This window comes from Hemicordylus capensis, chromosome 4, assembly GCF_027244095.1.
Source record: "Hemicordylus capensis ecotype Gifberg chromosome 4, rHemCap1.1.pri, whole genome shotgun sequence".
Lineage (NCBI taxonomy): Eukaryota > Metazoa > Chordata > Lepidosauria > Squamata > Cordylidae > Hemicordylus > Hemicordylus capensis.
The window spans coordinates 149,192,913-149,211,943 of record NC_069660.1 but is presented as its reverse complement, the minus strand read 5'-3'; the positions used below and the strand labels follow the sequence as shown (position 1 = coordinate 149,211,943).

The following is a 19,031-nucleotide window of genomic DNA, read 5'->3' as shown; positions in this document are numbered from 1 at the left end:
GCCTTCAAGAAGAGGAAGCTAATTGTTTCCAAAGTATCTCATTTTTTGACAATTACATGGGTCAAGATGGAATTGGAGGATCACCTGAAAACAAGGGCAACATTTCCTGGCCAATGTACTCTGAGCTCGGTCCAAAGAGACTCTTTCTTTCTCCGACCACAGTTTTCTACCTCTAGGAGCCAGGCCTGCATTCCTGAGATCACAGCTATGCTTCCTGCTTATGGCATCCAGGCAGATTTTCAAGACCCCCCACCCCACTAGGCCAAGAGGCTGTAACGGGGGGTTGGTTCGTGAACCAGAGATAGTCCATGTCAACCATCAGCTCCCATTCTGCTCAAAGGAGAAGCTTCTTTCCTCACACAGAAGGGAGAGCCCATAGCCCAGTAGTGGAACAAGTGCTTTGCATGCACAAGGTCTCCTGTTGAGACTTCATCATCTTCTGTTAAAGGATCTTAGCTAGCTAGGAAAAGGCCTCTGCCCAAGAGAGGCTGCCAGCCAGAGTAGGGCAAAGAGAGTCAAGAGAGGCATGCAGGCAGAGCCCGGCCATTGCACTCCCTTCTGAAGTGTACTTGGTGAGGGCTGTCTTGCCAGTCAGCGCTATGCAATGTACTCCTCTTCATTCCTTGCTTGTTTCCTTGGGTGGCGCACTTCACCCACAATCCCAGGCTACTTCCCAGCTGGCTAACCTAGGCAGAAAAGGGAGGCCATTTCTATCAGGCCTACAAGCCACGATCATTTCCTGATTCCTGCTTTATTTCCTCTCTTTCAGGTCATCCCAGAAACCCAACCCATGTTGCACCATTTTCTGGGGGACTCCCCAATGTTTTGGGGGACACTCTGGGGAAAGAGCTCACTGAGGAACCTCCATGCCAGAACCTCTTCCAGCGCCTCGCATCACCAACAACATCCTGGGGGAAGAGCTCATTGAGGAACCCTCCATGCCAGAACCCCTTTCAGCACCTCACATGACCAATGACATCCTGGGGGAAGAGCTCACTGAGGAACCCTCCATACCAGAACCTCTTCCAGCAGCTGACATCACCAATGACATCCTGGGGAAAGAACTCATTGAGGAACCCTCCATACCAGAACCACTTCCAGCACCTCGCATGACCAATGACATCCTGGGGGAAGCGCTCACTGAGGAAACTTCCATGCAAGAACCCCTTCCAGCACCTCGCATGACCAATGACATCCTGGGGGAAGAGCTCATTGAGGAACCGTCCATGCCCGAACCACTTCCAGCACCTCATATCACCAATGACATCCTGGGGGAAGAGCTCACTGAGGAACCCTCCATGCCAGAACCTCTTCCAGCACCTTGCATTACCAAGGACATCCTGGGGGAAGCGCTCATTGAGGAACCCTCCATGCCAGAACCCCTTTCAGCACCTTGCATCACCAACAAGATCCTGGGGGAAGCGCTCATTGAGGAACCCTCCATGCCAGAACCCCTTCCAGCACCTCGCATCACCAACAAGATCCTGGGGGAAGCGCTCATTGAGGAACCCTCCGTGCCAGAACCCCTTCCAGCACCTCGCATCACCAACAACATCCTGGGCGAAGTGCTCATTGAGGAAACCTCAATTCCAGGGCCCCTTCCAACACCTTGCATCACCAATGACCTACTGGGGAAAGTGCTCATTGAGGCTACCTCAGTGCCAGGTCCTTCCATCCTCACAGACACTCCAAAGGAAGCAGCTTCTGTGTCAGAGCCCTTACCAGAGCCTTCCATTGCTGATAATTATCTTCAGCAAGAAGTAGAACTCCCCAAAGGGTTACAGCATGACTATGTCCAGCAGCATAAGTATTGCGACACCTCAGAAACCTTTTGCATATACACCCAGCACAAAGATCAGCTGCAGTTTTGATACCCAGCCCAGATGATGGACTAAGCCCTAACACTGCCCTTTTTGCAAGTCACCAGTACTCAGCCTGGTCAGCACATACAACATTTGTTCCTTTTTGCTCTCTTTGTTGCAGAACTGAGGCTTCGCCGCATTTCCCAACAGTTCCCTCGTTCTCTCCGGGCCATCAACCTGCAAATTGGACACATGCAGACAAGGCTCATCCGCAGTGAAGTTCGGCTGCAGCAGTGGGAAAGGGAAGGTATGTTCACAGCATGCCCCTGAAATTGCTGCTGGGCTAAGAACGGCTCTTTTGCTCTGTTCCTTTCATGTTGAAATGCTTGATTTGAGTCTGCATCTAAGGTTTCAGAGGGGAGGTCTGTGAGTGGGCTGTCAGTGCTTGCTGAAGTGTTCCTTCGTTTTCTGTCTTTCAGGTGTCCGAGCTCCAGTGCCTGTAATCCAAGCAGCTTCTCAGAGTGAGCAGTGAGGGCAAGTGATGGTGGGTATGGTAGGATGTCAGCCTTTGCAGCTGACCTCCTGCTTCTTCTTCTCTCTTGCAGATGTTCCTGCAGGCCCTGCTGCACTTCTCCAGCCCTCTGGGTCTGATTCATCATTGTCCTCTGCCTCCCTGGAGGTTGCCTCCATCCCACCCTCCACCTCCACCTCTTCCCTCCTCCTGCATCCCTCTCCACCTCCTCCTCCTTCCCCACCTCCTCTGGAGCCGGACCTCAGCAACGTGAAAGAAACTCTGCAGAGTTTGGTAGAGATGCAAGTCCATCAGCTGCGTGACCGTAAGTCTCACAGAGGCAGCACTCCATAACCTCTACCTTTTCCATCCTCATTGTGATTTTACAATCTAAAAAACTTATAGTCTAAAAACAGAGGCAGGGATACAATAGAAGAAGTAGAGGGAAGCTGAGGTGGGGGCAAGTGGGGGAAAGATGTGTATGTATTTCAGCCGCAGCTCCTTAGGACCAGGAAGTCCCAGGTTTGAATTCTCATCCAGCCATGAAACATGCTGGGTGACTTTGGGCCAGTCACTTGTCCCACAGCCTAACTTCTTCTTCTTCTTCTTCTTCTTCTTCTTCTTCTTCTTCTTCTTATTACATTTATATCCCGCTCTTCCTCTAAGGAGCCCAGAGCGGTGTACTACATACTTGAGTTTCTCTTTCACAACAACCCTGTGAAGTAGGTTAGGCTGAGAGAGAAGTGACTGGCCCAGAGTCACCCAGCTAGTTTCATGGCTGAATGGGGATTTGAACTCGGGTCTCCCTGGTCCTAGTCCAGCACTCTAACCACTATACCACGCTGGCTCTTAGGGGTTAACTTACCTCTTAGGGGTTATTGTGAGGAAAAAATAACCATGTATAAACCTCCCTGAGCTGCTTGAGGAAGAGCAGAATATGAATGCTAAAAGGAAAACAAATATCAGCCCTTTTGAGTTTAAGCTGAGATGAAACAGGAAACCAAGGAGGATGATATACAATTGTGCATATTGCAAATCCTCCTTATAGTGTCATCAATGTACATGGGCAAAAGTTCCCTGCCACCAGGAGCATACAGTCTAAAGTTTGGCTTTGGAGAGAGAAATGAGGAAGAGGAGGAATGGGAGAGGAAAGCATAAGGGGCATTCAATTCAAGCCGATGGAGCTGCCTCTACTGAGGCATTACGCCAAAGGCTGTGCAGTGGAGGTGGGTTTTCAGGTATCATTGGAGGGATAGGAGAGAGACGAGGGGCCACATCTGAGTGGCTGTTCCAGACCCAAGGGTCAGCGAGAGGGAAGAGAAAGAGTTGTTTTAGAGAGCAGGAGACCTTCAGGTGGTTCCTGAAGACAGAGAAGCTGGAAGAGCAAAAATCAACCTGATGAGGTGCAAGTTCACCAGGGGGTACACAGCCATGGAGGGTTTTCAAGACAGAGGGGAGGAGTCTGTGCAGGGCATGGAAGGGGACTAGAAGTCCGTGCAGGGACTGACATGGTGGAGGACAGGCCCCTTTACCCTGTTTGTTTTCTCTCCTTCAAGGCCAAAGAGACATCCGCAGCTGCCAGGAATGCTCACAAAGCTTCAAGGCACTGAGGGGACAGTTGAGGCAGCTAAGGAGCAGACTGGCCAGGGTGGAAGTCACTATGGGGATCGTGGTTCCTCCAAGGGAGCTGGACGTTGCTGAGGAAGAAGGGGAAGGCAAATTAAAAGAGATAACTGTGCTACTATTTACATAAGTAGCAATAAAATGCTGTGTATATATTTTTAAAATATTAAATATTTGTTTTAATAGGATGTAGAGATAGAACAGCAATAAAACTTGCATATTTATTGTTTTAAAAAATAAAATGTTTTATTTTAAAGAAAATACATTTGTCTTGCTTTGAATATTCTTTGGGTAGAGTTGGGTAAAAAGGTCTTTGGGTCAAACTCAGCTACAGAAAAGATTCTCTTGGCCAGTCCACTCAGGGCCAAGAGATGTTTGAGAGGTTCAAGATGTAGCTCAAGATAGACAGTTCCTTGCCAGGAGGCTCATACAGAGCTTGTCTGCCCCAACATGTATGGCTAGGAGGCTGGATTTTGGCCCTGAAGAGAGATCTGCCCCATGTGGAAGAGGATGGAATGGTGATGCGGAAGAGGAAGCTTGGTTTAGGGCAGGGCTGCACAACTCCAGCCCTCCAGCTGCTGTTTGGCTACAGTTCCCATCAACCCTGACTATTGGCTACTGCAACTACTGGGGACTGTGGGAGCTGTAATCAAACAACATCTGGAAGGCCCAAGTTCGAGGCCAAATGTTATTCCTCTTATTTTCCACCAAGAGCCAAAGCAGCAGCTGGAGGCTTAGATCCAGGCGGAGTCAAACTGAGTGACTGATTTGGCCCTGGGGGAACAGCTAGGAGGCGGCACCTCCATTTCCTTTGCAGGAAAAAAAGCCGTGGGGGTGGCTCTCTGTAAAGCATGACAGGAAAGAACCAAAAAAGGCAGCCTCCATATCAGGCCACCTCACAGGACCTCCCAGCCTTGCTTGTACTCTGGCAGAAGAACCCAAGGAGACCACCTTTATATCATGAGAGCTCTGTATCAGACCTCCACCCAGGGCAATCCATCCCTGCTGATACTTCAGGGAAAGAGACTGAAGAGGCCCCCTACATAGCAGGCCTCCTCCCAAATGCAGGATCAGCAGTGAGATTAGACCTTTAGCCTGCAGGCTGTTTTTCTGCCGGAGAAGAGAGAAGAAGGAAAGCCTGAAAGAGAGCACTTGTCACTGCAGATGTTAGATTTGATATGACAATGAAATAAGACAGCAATGCAGGGACCACTGCATTAGCTACACAACTCAGTGGTCGAATGACTGTCCTTGACCATCTCTAAGAGCCCTTAAAGATGGTCAAGTGTAAGGACAAGAATACGTTTGCTCTTGAGGCTCATTGTGTATGCATGAGAAGAATCATTAGAATCAACAGAAGATGCCTTCTTAATGGGATACATTGGGCTGAGTGTTTGCACCTAGAACAACACATCACCATGGGAGTGCTGTGCCCATGAATACAGTAATGCAAAGAGGTGATGTTTCAGACAAATGGTGCGCTTGATTCTGACAGCTCTAGGCAATAAGCTTGATACTCTAGCAATGATTCAGGAATATCATCCAATCTTCAAGGTCAGTTTCCTTTTAAAAGTGAAAAGAGTGTTTCTGTAATCCTGACACCATTATTACATTTTATTAACATTATGCTAACTGGATGGTCATAAATTGATTTTCTTAAAAGGATTCAATTTCCTGGCCAGAGTGACTAACATTTAGTCTACTAATTGTTTTAACTTAAGAGAAATAAACAGCTCCAGGAGATATGACTGTTTTGGATGCCCCTTAATAAAAATGGAACTACTTTTATAGAATTTCCTTATTTTGCCAAGACCAGATGGCTGAATTTTGAAAGCACATTTAGCAAATAGTTTCTCTCTCTCTCTCTCTTCTTCTGATAGGGAATAGTTCATATCTGTATCGATATATGCTAGCCCAGGGCCAACTCCAAAAGTAAATGGGATATTTGGCCCAGGGGTCGGGGAGCCAACAAATCAGCAGCTGAAAGTCCCTTGCTGTTGCCTAGCAACTATTACACATCCCTTTGCCTTGGCTCAGCAAAATTGCCAAATCAGATCTCAACATGGATATCACAAGCCACTGCACACCTAACCATGACAGTGCCTGCAATGAGGCAAGAAAGGATGCATCTTGTCAAGAGAAAGGCACACCACCTGCATTCAAGGGTGCCCTAGGCGCCACTGAGGAGGGGGCGCCACACCAGTTCCTGCCACCCCCACCCCATTGCCCACCGGCCCAGCCCCAGGGCCCCTCAGCCACTTGCCATCCTGCTTGCCTTGCCCTCCGGCTCTGGCCGAGGATCCGAGCGGCCTGCAAACTGCAGAGAGCTCTTCTTCTCTCCCCGCCTCTCAGCTGATTGGCAGGTGGGCGGGGCTTCCAGAGAGGCCTCCGTGTCGGCCTCCCTGAAGCCTGAACTTGGCATTCCCCAGCAAGCCAGGAAGGAGGCAGGAAGAGTTCTCTGCAGCAGACTCTCTGCCCAGACCATCCAACACAGCTTTTGCAAGGTAGACTGTGAATTCCTTTTTGTGGTTACACCCCCCCACCCCCACCCCAGGTATATAGGGATCTGCTTGCCATAGGGCTTTGATGGGGGCGGGGGGAGACTGAGAAGTCTCTGAATATTTAATTTAAAACAGATTGGAAAATATCTGGCTTTAAATTTCTGGCTTTTTACTATCTAAAAAGGCCTGTTGCTTGTTTCATGGCAGAAAAGTACAAAAACTTCTGGAACAAACAATATTATATTCATTCATTCATTCATTCATTCATGTATAAATGCACTTATGTTCAAGTTGTTTTGCACCCCAGAAGGTCTGAGTGAGAACTGTGAAGCATGTGTTGTGCTTATTTTATTTTATTTTTCTTGTGTGTGAACTGCTCTCCAATAACTTGCAGGTACATCAGAGTAAATCTGGCCAACATGTGAATGCAGCACCTCCATTCCAGAGGAGATGTGTGCTAAAGGGCTTTAAAAGCCTCGTGTGAAAAACCTCCTGGAATCAAACTTTACTGAATTTGTTCAGAATTCTGAGAAAACAAACATAGGCTCACCCTGCATGGTTGAAAGTCTCCTTTGCTAATCTGCAGCGAGGGGGCCATTTTAATAATTAGTGTTTCTAGTGTGTTCTAGGCATTAAAAGTAGCACAAATATATAGTACTCAATGTATATCACTATATATTGTGAAGTTTGCATGTGTGTATTCAGTGAAATGTATTTCCAAGCAGCATACTTATTTCAAAATATCAGACTTAAATCCTTGGGGGCCTGGGGTGTGTGGAGGCCCTGGACATTGAGGGGCTGGTGGCCCATTTTAAAATCTCATCTTGGCCCATTCCAACCTTGCTATGCCTCTGGCAGTCACTACACATGGGTTTCTGCACAACAGCTGCACAGAAGAAACTTCCATGTAGAAAGTGTGTCTCTTGTAAACTGACCTTGAATTTTCCATCCATGACTGGGATATCTGAGATTTAGAGTCAATAATAAAAGAACAGCACACTGCTTGTGACGGGAAGGGGCAAATTACAATGATTTCTTAGTCTGGCAGGGGCTGGTTTTGGCCCTGGCAGAACTTGGCTGTCTGCTCTTGTTGCAAATTCCTCTGTTTAGTGTGGCAAACTAATGTATCCTCCTCCCTCCTGGTGTCAAAGTAAGCACTAGAATGGTGAATGCACATATACCCCATCATGAGCCAACAGTCATCACAAGACAAAGGCTGGTAGGAATCATTCACTGGTTTATAGACCCCCCGCCACCTTCTTCTTCCCCTATTTTGCTAGTGGCTATTTGGGCAGATGATCCTCTAGTCTAGGACAAAGTCATGTTTTTTAAAAAGCATGATATGAGACAGAGAAAATGACACTTGGAATCCTCACATAACTCCTGACTGTTGTTCTAAGTCTTTTACAGAGATGGCTCATGTTTTCAGGTTTTGATCAACAACCATGCCTAGATGGTACAGTGTTCCTTTTAACAGGGATTTCCAGATATTGTTGACTACAAGTCCCGTCATTCCTGTTTGGACAAGGGCGCAATTTCAGTGCTTGCCCTAGGCGCTATTTTCCCTAGATACACCTCTGTACCCAACTGCACCTTCATTGCCAAGAAGGAGAGAAGGGCTACAGGACATTCAAGGCTGCCAAAGACAGGTTGACCCTTCTTTTCTGCTTCAGTGCTTGAGGTGGCCTGATGGTGAAGCCCATGCTCATCTATAAGTCCTTGAATCCATGGGCAATGAAAGGCAAGAACAAGAACCACCTACCTGTGTTCTGGAGAGCAAACACGGAGGCCTGGGTAATGCACACCCTCTTCAAGTTGTGGTTCAATTACTGTTTCATCCACAAGGTGGAACACTACCTGAGGGAGTAGAACCTGGCTTTCAAGTTGCTGTTGCTGCTGGATATTGCTTCTGGGCATCCTCAGGACCTGCTGCTTGCCCACCCCAATGTGGAATTGTTTTCCTGCCTCCAAACACCATATCGTTCATCCAAGCTTTGGACCAAGACATCATCCAGGCCTTCATGAGCTACTACATCAGGCAAAACTTCGAGCACATTGCTGACATGATGGAGAGCAATCCTGACCTGATCCTGAAGGAAGTATGGAAAGGATACAACATCAACCATGCTTTGACCATCATCAAGGAGGAGATGACCAAGACCAGCACACTGAATGCCTGCTGGAGGAAGCTGTGGAAGAAGGCCATGAAGGATTCCATTGCTGTGCCTGCTGTGGAGGGAGAGGCTGGGAGGATTGTGACTTCAACCAGACGACTTGGTGCTGAGGGATTTGAGAACATCCAGCTGACTGATGTTGCTGAGTACCTGGAGTCACACTCTGTAGAGCTCACAGAATAAGACCTGAAGGACCTGATCAAATCATCCAGAAGAAGGTGAAGAAGAAGAGGAGGACTGCAGGGCCACAGTGAAGCTGACACTGGACATGCTGAACAGCTTCCTCAAGCATGCCTCAGAGCTGGCAGATGAGGCAGTGGACTTGAACCCCTTCATGGAGCGCAGTCTGACATTCAGGCAAGGACTGAATGAACTGATTCACCGCTATGCAGAGATCCCAAAAGACCTGAGTGAGAAGATAGCACAGCCTACCATGCTGAGCTTCTTTAAGAGAGTGCTCAGGGAGGTGCCTGGCACTTCAGGGAGTGGCTGCCTCCAGCTGTGGACACATCAGAGGAGGAGGAAGAGGGGGCGTGGCCACTCTTCCACATCTCCCCCGATCCCCAGCTCCGTTCCCTTTGATTCCACCCTACCCCACCACTCCTCATTCTCATCCTGACGATCTGCATGGCATTCAGGTAGGAGAAACTCTTCATTCTGATTTTTAGTGGTTTTAAATTGCCCCCCCTTCTTTTCCTAAGGTTCATCCCTACCACAGTCCCCCTAACCCCCTGATTCCCGTAGTCTCTTAGTTTTACCAACCATGATTTTGCCAACCTCAAGGTTTTCCTTGCATGGGACCCTTGCGGTTGTCAAGGGGTGACTGCATTTCAAATGTAACCATAAGCTTGTTATCTTCTACTTAAAGTTACCTGCAATCATTCATTATTACTGATATAGCATTATCAAAGTGCATGGTGCTGTACAGAATAAGATCAGAATTAGATCATTTTGGAATGAACAGTTATATATAGCGAGTAGGATCCATTTCATTTTGTTCGGCATCTGAGCACAATTGGCCATGGACCAGTCACGAGGGAGCAGAGTTCCATATCAGCATCCATATCAGCATTCGGATCTGATTAGCTCTGCTTCGTTCCTTCAGCCTTGCTTTCCATTCCTTTCCACTCCACAGCTATGGAGAGAGAGAGAATGCAGGGGGAGGGGGGAATGATAGCATAAAGTCTCTAGCCTTACTCAGACACATTTGTGCCAAAGTTTCCAAGAAATTGATAGGGCTTCTTGAGATAGAATTCCAATCACAATATCAGAATGGCTAGGGAATGGCTTTTATTTTTTCTGAATGGCTGTTCAGAAAAATAAAACTGAGGAAGCACATATTATCTCTTTGCTACATCTGGTTGGATTGCTTTGTGAGGGAGGGTCTGGTCCGAACTGGGAGTCTGGAATCTCAAGCACGCTTACTTGGGCATAAGTTCTGTTGAACATTGTGGGCCTTATTTCTGATTAACTATGCTTAAGATAAGAAAATAAGAACAGTCCTGCTGGATCAGGCCCAAGGCCCATCTAGTCCAGCATCCTGTTTCACACAGTGGCCCACCAGATGCCACAGGAAGCCTACAGGCAGGAGTTGAGGGCATGCCCTCTCTCCTGCTGTTACTCCCTTGCAACTGGTACTCAGAGGCATCCTGCCTTTGAGGCTGGAGGTGGCCTGTAAACTAGCAATTACACTGCTAGTATTTCATTTGCAGATGTTTGCTTTGTACAAGCAGCAAGTATTTACGTTTCCATTTATATTATTTTAATTACTGCATTGTTTCCTATTCCATCTGGACTCATCCACATTCTGTTTTCCTAGCATGTTGAGGACTTGTTTCTGGATGAGGGTCTTAGCTTGGATTTATCTGAAGCTGTTCATTAATCTGCTTTCTCCTTAACCATCAACTTTTTCTATCTTTCTTTTATGAGGGTTTGGACACTTCACTGTTTGTGCTAATCGCCTTGGAGATTTTTATTTAATAAAGAAGTACATCACTACTCCTAAAAAATGTTTTATCTTACATATTTGGGGCTGCTGTTTGTTTCTTTAGAAGGATGAAACAGGAAAAACGTTGTAAAGAGGACAATTGCAGCTAGTTTCCCCATAGAAATCAATGTCAAGCTTTGAGTAGGCATGCCCTTGTCAATGTCTTATAAAAAGGTCTTCTTGGTGATATCTGTATGACATTTGGCAGGCATTATCCCTTAGAGAGGTTCTTGAATGCCTGCAAATTTCACACATATTGGCCAGAAAACTGGAGTTGTGTGCGGCTAGAGAGGCTTCCCTAAGTGAGACCTATGGATGTAAAAATGGAGTGGACCACAGGAAAAGGCAATTTTTGTGATGTCACAAGAGTGACTTCCACAAAAGCATACAGGCATTAACAACATCATTAATAATGAATAGTGTACTTTCCCCTAGTACACACAGAACTGGGCCATAGACAGCTTACCACAGCATAGTTTAGAGAGTCATAACTGGGAGGGTCCAGGCAAGGAACCAGGAATGAGTGAGCAAGTCAGAACCTAGGATCAAGGAACAAGTTGGGAGTCAGCAATGAAGGCAAGGGTCAAAGTCAAGCTGACAATCAAGAATCAGGATCTGGAAGCAAGCAAGGATTCAGTAACAAAGCCAAGGATCAAAGCCAAATAGACACCCTGGAGCCAGGCTCAGGAAGGAAGCCAAGAGTTAGACAAAGCTGAACCAGGAACTACAGATAATAACATCAGGAACCAAGGAGAACGTGCAACTGAGGCAAAGCCTTAATTCAGACAGTAAGCCTAGTCCTTCCTGTTCTGGAAGGATCCTATGGCTCACCTGACGAGGCAGGGCCAGCCCAGAGCCGGAAAGCCCTATACTCGGCTAAGGTCATTGTAGTTCAGCAGTCTGCCACATGGGGCAGCTGTATATAGAGACTCTCTATATGAGACCCTGTAGCTCTCAGTCTCAGCCCAGGCAGTTCATGACAATGCCTCTACTTGGATTCAATGTCGCTGTAACAAAATTCATGTGTAATATCAACATTTAGCCACTCAGGATCATTAGCTGCCTGATTAGTGCTACTTGCATTTTTATTTATTTTTGCCAAAGAGGAACTCTGATATGATAGAAATTAAAATGATATAAATTCATTCTGGATTAATTCGTCTAGAAAAGCTGCCCAAGATTCTGTGTTTACAATCACATCTTCATTTATAGTTTGTAGCATTATAGTTTTTGTCAAAAAGGCACTGAAATTCAATTTGCAAAACCTCATGCCGGTCTCCCCTCCTTCTTCTACCCCATCTACCCTAAAACTAGATCCTCTCTCATGCTCAGAACATGTCAGGGAAAAGGAGGACAGGCAATAGGTTTTGTGAGGCAATGAGTTCTTTGGAGAGATTGTGCCGGGGAGATTTTTGGTCACAGAGTCGGTTGGAGAGAAAAACAGCTGGGGAGAGTCTGCAAGGGAAAATCCATCAGTGGGGAAAAGTGACAGGTCTCCCACACCTGGTTTACTCCTGCAACTGCTCCTTGCTCTTGCCATAGCATTATGAGGTAGATCAAGATAGGGAAAGCTGGTCTGCTTTCTAATATCTCGTTCTGCCTTAGGTCTCTTATTCACATCATTTTACAGTGCTTAACTTTGTCCGGCTTGGCTTGGGCCTTTTGTGCTCAGAAATCTTGGTCTAATCTGCCAGTAGAGGGTGGTAGTGGCCCTTACATCCCTTGTTAAACCTATTGGAAGTAAAAAACAAAAGAAAAGAACAAAAGAAAGGAAAAGGTAGGTGAAGATTTATAGAACCACAAATATTGTTAACAAAGTCAGTCCTGTTTTAATCAATACTTTTATATCCAACATCTATAACCAGTGAGGCATTAACAATGGTTCACTGTAAAGGTCAGAGAGTTAATACTGTCCTGTAGCATTTTTGCATTGTCAGAGAAGAAAAGGTTGGAGGGGCTTAAATGGATACAGTTGAAAACTCTCCTCTGAGTCTTCCAACCCTCTTGCTAAGGCAATGTTTATGGATACCATGACAATAGCTCTTATATACTTGAGATCTTGAAACAATTCTATGCCATACGCTGAACAGATGTACATTCTTCAGTGGCACAAATAATACTTTGAGCATTTGCAGTGTAATGTTGACGTTTCAAGACAAGGAAAACGTTTTAACTGTAGGTTTTTCTGAAACCAGCATTTCAATGGGGAGACTTTTCTACAAAGTGAAATACGGATAATTCTTCTTACCAGTATCATAGCAAAACTGTGTTTAATCTAGGCTATGAAGTATTTAAACATCTTAAAGAGTTAACAGTCCTTTGTACAGGCTTGGACACATTTTCTGAGATGGAGTCTATACAATTAAAAGTTCAGTATAGAAGGGGGCATGTGATTCCTGATGTTCCCCAGTTGAAATGTTTTTTCTGTTATGAACTTGCTAGGTGACCTTAGGGGCCAAAAACTAGGCATGAATGATGGGAACAGGACATTCACATGTATTCACAGCACAACACATGTGTTCATGTGTGTGCTCTATTCATGTGTACAATGACATGTGAGGAGTCTATTTTACAAGAAATGGTGTAGACAGCTGAGAGGAATGGAACCCTCCCCCATCCTACTTTTAGGTGTGGCTTTGCTACAGGTATTTTTCACCAAGTCTTGACAGTGGAAGTAAGGAAGTCTGGGAGGATAAGTGCTTGAAGCATGCCTCTCACCTGCTTGAAACTTCTGTTTTAAAAAGTAGACCCTATCCCCTACTTCAGACATAACAAACAAACAAACAAACAAACAGGATTGTCCTATTTGCATCTAGTTTGGTGTTACTTAAGTCAAGGTGCTGTTATCTCATCCTCAGGTTTTCATCCCCTTCAGTGTGAGAATAATTCTGACCTACCTTACAAAGTTGTTGTAAGGGCTGAGATAATAAATCCAAAACTCTGTTATCGTTATCATTATTATTTAAATATCTGTTTGAACTTTATCCAGGGGACTGCTATGTGTGTGTGTGTGTATAAATCCATATCCCACTGACTAGGTCTAAAAGCTTCCCTGTTCTCCCAGGCCTTTAATGCCTCATGATTTTTATTCTTGCAACTGTTTATAGCTACTGTGAATGGTTTAAGTATTTTTAGATGTTGCTGCTTTTCTTAATATTTTAATTGCTGTTGCTTTGTTTTACTGTTTTTACTACTATGTATATACTGCTTTTCAGTGAAAGTTCTCAAAGTGGGCATACAATTAATAATAATAATAATAATAATAATAATAATAATAATAATAATAATAATAAATAGACCTTGAAGAGCACCTCAACACCATAGGGGCCACAGAAATCACCATCAGTCAATTACAAAAAGCAGCTTTACTGGGAACAGCCTATATTCTGCGACGATATCTATAACAACTGACAATAAAATTCAGCCATCCCAGGTCCTTGGGAAGGACTCGATGTCTGGATAAAACAAACCAGTCAATAACACCTGTCTGACTGTGTAAACAAGCAATAATAATAATAATAATAATAATAATAATAATAATAATAAAAAATATAGTTCTTTGTTCCCAAAGGGCTCACAGTCTGAGAAGACACGCAAGGAAGACACCAGCAACAGCCATTGAAAAAATGCTGTGCTGGGGTTGGGTAGGGCCAGTTGTTCTCCCCCTCCTAAATATAAGAGAATCATCACTTTGAAAGGTGCCTCTTTCCTTAGTTAGCAAAGGTTGATTGTATTTTTATTTTAATGTTTTTATTTTGCACACCTCCTAGTAGCCATTGATGAATGCTGGTACAGTAATGTGTTAAATACAATAAATCGAAGAGTTCTCATGGTGTTCTAATTGCTACTTGATTTTTTTAAAAAATCCAAATTAAGGCTTTTTAAAAACAGGCCGATAGTCAACAGGCAAAACCAAATTGGAAATACAATACCTAACTAGCATTCTGCCTAAACCAGGCCTGCTCAACTTTGGCCCCCCCGGTGCTTTTGGACTACAGCTCCCATAATCCCCAATCACAGTGGCCAATAGCTAGGGATTATGGGAGTTTTAGGCCAACATCTGCAAGAGGACCAGAGTTGAGCAAACCTGGCCTAAACCAACGTGGGGCTCTCCAGTTGCTGTTGGACTACAATAAATTGTGGCTGGGGATGATGGGAGTTGCAATCCAACAACAGCTGGAGAGCCTGAGGTTGGCCACCCTTGGTCTAAACCCAAAGATCTTTGCCTGCCTATGCAGAGGTGTATCTAGGGAAAATAGCGCCTAGGGCAAGCACTGAAATTGCGCCTCCTGTCCAAGCATCTGACACCCATCTTTCAGATAACTTTACCATAATATCAGCTCAAAAGTACAAGTCAAGCTCGTTAATCTTTTAATATTTCAAAAACTATTTAGCAGTGGACTTAGCCAGATCAAAAAATGCTGGAAAACTACAACTTTCAGTATGCTGGGGCTCATGAAATACCCAAATACTATGTGGAGGTGTACTTGGAAAACTAGAAGTGCCTGTCTAATTCTCTACTATGCATTGTAGCATCACTATTACATAAGTTTTAAAAATCAATGGAGAATTTGACTTTTCTCAGATACTCTGAAAATAATTAAAGGATATGTAGAGTAAACTGTCTCACTGCTTGGAATATATTCTAGTATTTCAGAAAGACAGTTAAAATGAGAGAAAGAGAACAAGAAACTCCCAGTGGGCCTTAATATTAAGGATTTCACACTGATTCAAAGACGAACTCACCATTACCGGTAATAGCCATATTAGCAAGACATCACATTTAACTCACTTATCACAAGAAGCAAAGACAGAACAAATGAATACAATCCTAGCTCATAAGCGTCAGCTCAGTATTCACAAGCCCTGATTCTCTGGACATAGTGCCAATCTGAATATGTGTACAGTGTCTTATATTATATTTTTTATTTATCTTTTTTTAACCTGTAGCCCCTTTGGGGGGCTTCCTAAAGTCTGTGGGGGGGGGTGTTGCAAAGGTTCCCCCTCACCACGCTGGCCTCTAGGGCCTCACAGGTACCATTTGAGCATGTGCGGTGGCCAATTTTAAAAATAATCTTTTTTTTAAAAAAAAGGCCACTGAAAACAAAATGGCCACTGTGCATGCTCAAATGGCCTCTGCAAGGCCTGGCATGACCTAGGGCCTCACAGAGGCCATTTGAGCATGCACGGTGGCCATTTTGTTTTCAGCAGCCATTTTTAAATTTTACAAAATGGCGCCCCCCTTCAAGTGGTGCCTGGGGCATGTGCCCTGCCTGCCCCACCCTATATACGCCCCTGTGCCTATGAAATGTCACGGAACAAGCCTGGCAGCACTCCTTGGGTGAGGAGATCTACAAAGATTGTGCCACCACGAAGAAGGCCCTCCCTCAACTAAACTCAGAAGGCAAAGGCATTCTGGCCAGAAGCAGACATGGGTGCTCTTGCCCAAAGCAGCAGCCCTTCATCTTGGTTCCTCTCCAAATAATATGAATGCTGCAAAATGTGTGACATGTTTTAGTGCTGTAACTTTAGTGCTGTAAGACATATTTTAATTCTGCAAGGAGTAGACAATGAAGTAAACTTTTTTGTGTGCATGTGTGTGTGGGAGGGAGGGAAGGGTAAACTTGCAGTAGAAAAACATTTTGAATCACTAGCTAACAGTTTGCCCAGCAGGAAAAAGCCTGGAATGGGTCTTGTGAAGCCAGTGGCGGCGGCAGCATTCTCCACCCTTGCTTCCACTAGCTCTCCTTTCCTTGCTTGGTGGGAAGGAAACCTGGTGGAAGCAAGGCCTGGAGAATACCACTGTCACCACGAGCTTATAATGAGGCAGCATGGAGAGTCCAGGGGTGTGTGGCACTGCTCAGAGAGTCTCTTGCCTGGGCTTCAGAAGTGGGGGCAGGGTATCGTTGGCTCTCCCCAGTGACAGGACCAGTAGCAGGGCCTGTGGAAAGGGTGTGTGTGTGTGGCAGCATTTTTGTTGGCCTCAGGTGCCAACAAGTGTCAGGATGGCACTGTACCCTTGGTTGTCTGGACCATATCTACCTCTAGAGGCCAGACCCAAGTTCAAATCCCCATTCAGCCATGATACTTGCTGGGTGACTCTGGGCCAGTCACTTCTCTCTCAGCCTAACCTACTTCACAGGGCTGTTGTGAGGAGAAATTTAAGTATGTAGTACACCGCTCTGGGCTCCTTGGAGGAAGAGTGGGATATGAATGCAAAACAAACAAACAGACATTTTTTTGGCAGGGGTTGGGGGTCCTTCATCTAAACCCCTTAAGCATGGCTTCCTATCTAAATTGACCCTAAGACAAGCCACCATTCTCTCAGCCTCAGATCCTCTCCCCCCCCCGCCTCCAGCCATATGGGGATCGCAGTACTGACTGGTAAGGATGCTATACCTACCTTTAGAATAATGAGCTTACCAGGGTTTAATGTAAATACACTTGCTCACAGAGTCCCACTGCCCAGTGCTGTCCTTCAGGGAGAGTGTAAGTTTCTCTCTCACTGCTCTGAAATTCCTAAAGAGCAAAATGAACTCTTATGTATTGTAGACATCAGTGCTGAGCTTCTGGGAAGGCTGGAAACAGCATGAGGCTCTCGCATCCTTCTCCACCAGCCTCACCTGAATTCCAATGCAAAGTGAGACATCTTGCCAGCTCCCATCACCGCCTGTACATCACAGAGGAGGGGAGCAGGCAGACAAGATCCCAGCCAGATGAGAGCAGAAGTCTCTCTTCTGTGCTGCTCTGAATTTTCTTTCTTTCTTTTATTTTATTTTATTTTAGTTGTCCAACAAGAAGCAAGAACATCCTGCCTCCTTCTTCAAATTCTACAGTTAAGCATCAATGATTGGAGTATAAAATAACCTTGTGTTTTTGCTGTTTTGGTTTTTTTAACACATATTGATGATTCTTTTAGATGAAAAGAATCAATTTCACATTGGAAACAGGAACGCATGGTTAATCAAAGCCCCATGCACGGGAAAACGATATATCTATAAAAAGGTGAATTGACATTCCGGATAATGTATTTTGAACCACATGCAGTAAAATTTTCCCAAGCTTTTCAGCTGTGAATCACAATGACACTTATATGAAACTTCTGTGGGGCAAAGAAGAGAGGAAGTGGAAAATAGTAAAAATAAATCCATGTGATTTTTGGGCCACTGAAGGATGGAATATTTGCCACCAGAAATGTCTAATTTTTCTTTTTACGCCATACGTTAGGGGATACAGTAATGGTTTTTCAAGATGTGCTTTTAGTGAGTGTGTGTGATGGCGGAGCAACAATTTCTGTGTTATGTAGTCTTCCTACTATACTAGTGCTGGGATGTTCTGACTGCCAAATCCATGAAGTAGTGCAAGACCTTTGGCTCTTTTGAACAGTTCAAGCAAGCTCCAGGAGGGAATCACGGTTGTTCCAAGTTGCAGGAAGGAGTGATTCAAGACCCAGAATCACAAAGTTGAAAAGTTCTCCCAAGAGGCTAATAGTTTAATTTCCTTGTATTGAAGTGCAGTGCATTACACCTAAACCACCCTAACAGATGTTTATCAGGTCTCGGGGGGGGGGGGGACTCCAGGAAGTGCCTTGATTTCCTTATGCATCTTTCCCACCTTCACATCACTTCACAATGCTTATATTAAGCATGTTAATCTTTTGTGTACAGGTTGGTAGGTAGGGATACCTGCTTGTGGTAACTTTTAAAAAAGCAACCTAATCACTGCACATGTTTTAGCTTTGCATATATCTTCACATGAGAGCATCAATGCTAGAAGGATATTTATTAAATGTTGGACATTCATTGTTATATAAATATATTGATAGCAATGTATATTACAAAATAAGTATACTCCATTTTTTACTTCCTGATGAGTTTGATATTTCACAAATGGCTTTAATGAGAGATAACTGAAAATTATAGATCGTTTTATTTTTTCAGTTACCCTTGAAGAATTTTGGGAAATCTTTGACTTCTTCATCTTCTTACACAATACCTTTTTCATTTAGCAGCAGTCAAACTGATGCTAGATGAAAAAGGTATTGTGGTTTCCTTCTCATTTTGCCTTTTCTGCCATTTTGGGTTCTGCTCTCTTTTCTTTTTTTTAGGTCTGCAGTCCCAGGACAAGGGTGATTCAGTTCTCTGGCAGAGAGAAAGAACAGAACTTTGACTGAAATGTCTAGAAGTATGCTTCTTGACTCAGGTCTGGAAAATAAATACTGGGGAGAAGCTATAACGACTGCAGTCTATTTGCAGAACAGAGTACCCACTAAAACTAAAGAAGTAACACTTTTTGAGCTGTGGAATGTGACAAAACCTAACTTAAAACATATTAGAGTCTTTGGATGCAACACATATGCATATATTCCTAAAGAGCAAAGAGGAAAATCAGATAGGATCAAGCTACAGAATACTTGATTGGAATACTGTTAAA

General features: G+C 44.6%; 1 protein-coding gene across 2 annotated transcripts in view; it reads left to right on the top strand.

Moving 5' to 3' along the window:
- LOC128322143 (WASP homolog-associated protein with actin, membranes and microtubules-like) overlaps positions 1-4,276 on the top strand; it is a 52,037-nt gene extending 47,761 nt beyond the window's left edge. The window contains exons 4-7 of one of the 2 annotated variants that reach the window (XR_008305551.1): positions 770-862; positions 1,510-2,109; positions 2,408-2,638; positions 3,870-4,276. Coding sequence is in view for 1 of the 2 variants with exons in the window: in XM_053242921.1 (XP_053098896.1) it covers positions 2,055-2,109; positions 2,282-2,323; positions 2,408-2,638; positions 3,870-4,066 (525 nt within the window). In the remaining variant the exon portion in view is untranslated. Of the gene's footprint in view, positions 1-769; positions 863-1,345; positions 2,110-2,281; positions 2,324-2,407; positions 2,639-3,869 lie in introns of those variants that run through there. The other variant, XM_053242921.1, reaches the window with a different exon arrangement.
- The last annotated feature ends 14,755 nt before the right edge of the window (positions 4,277-19,031 follow it).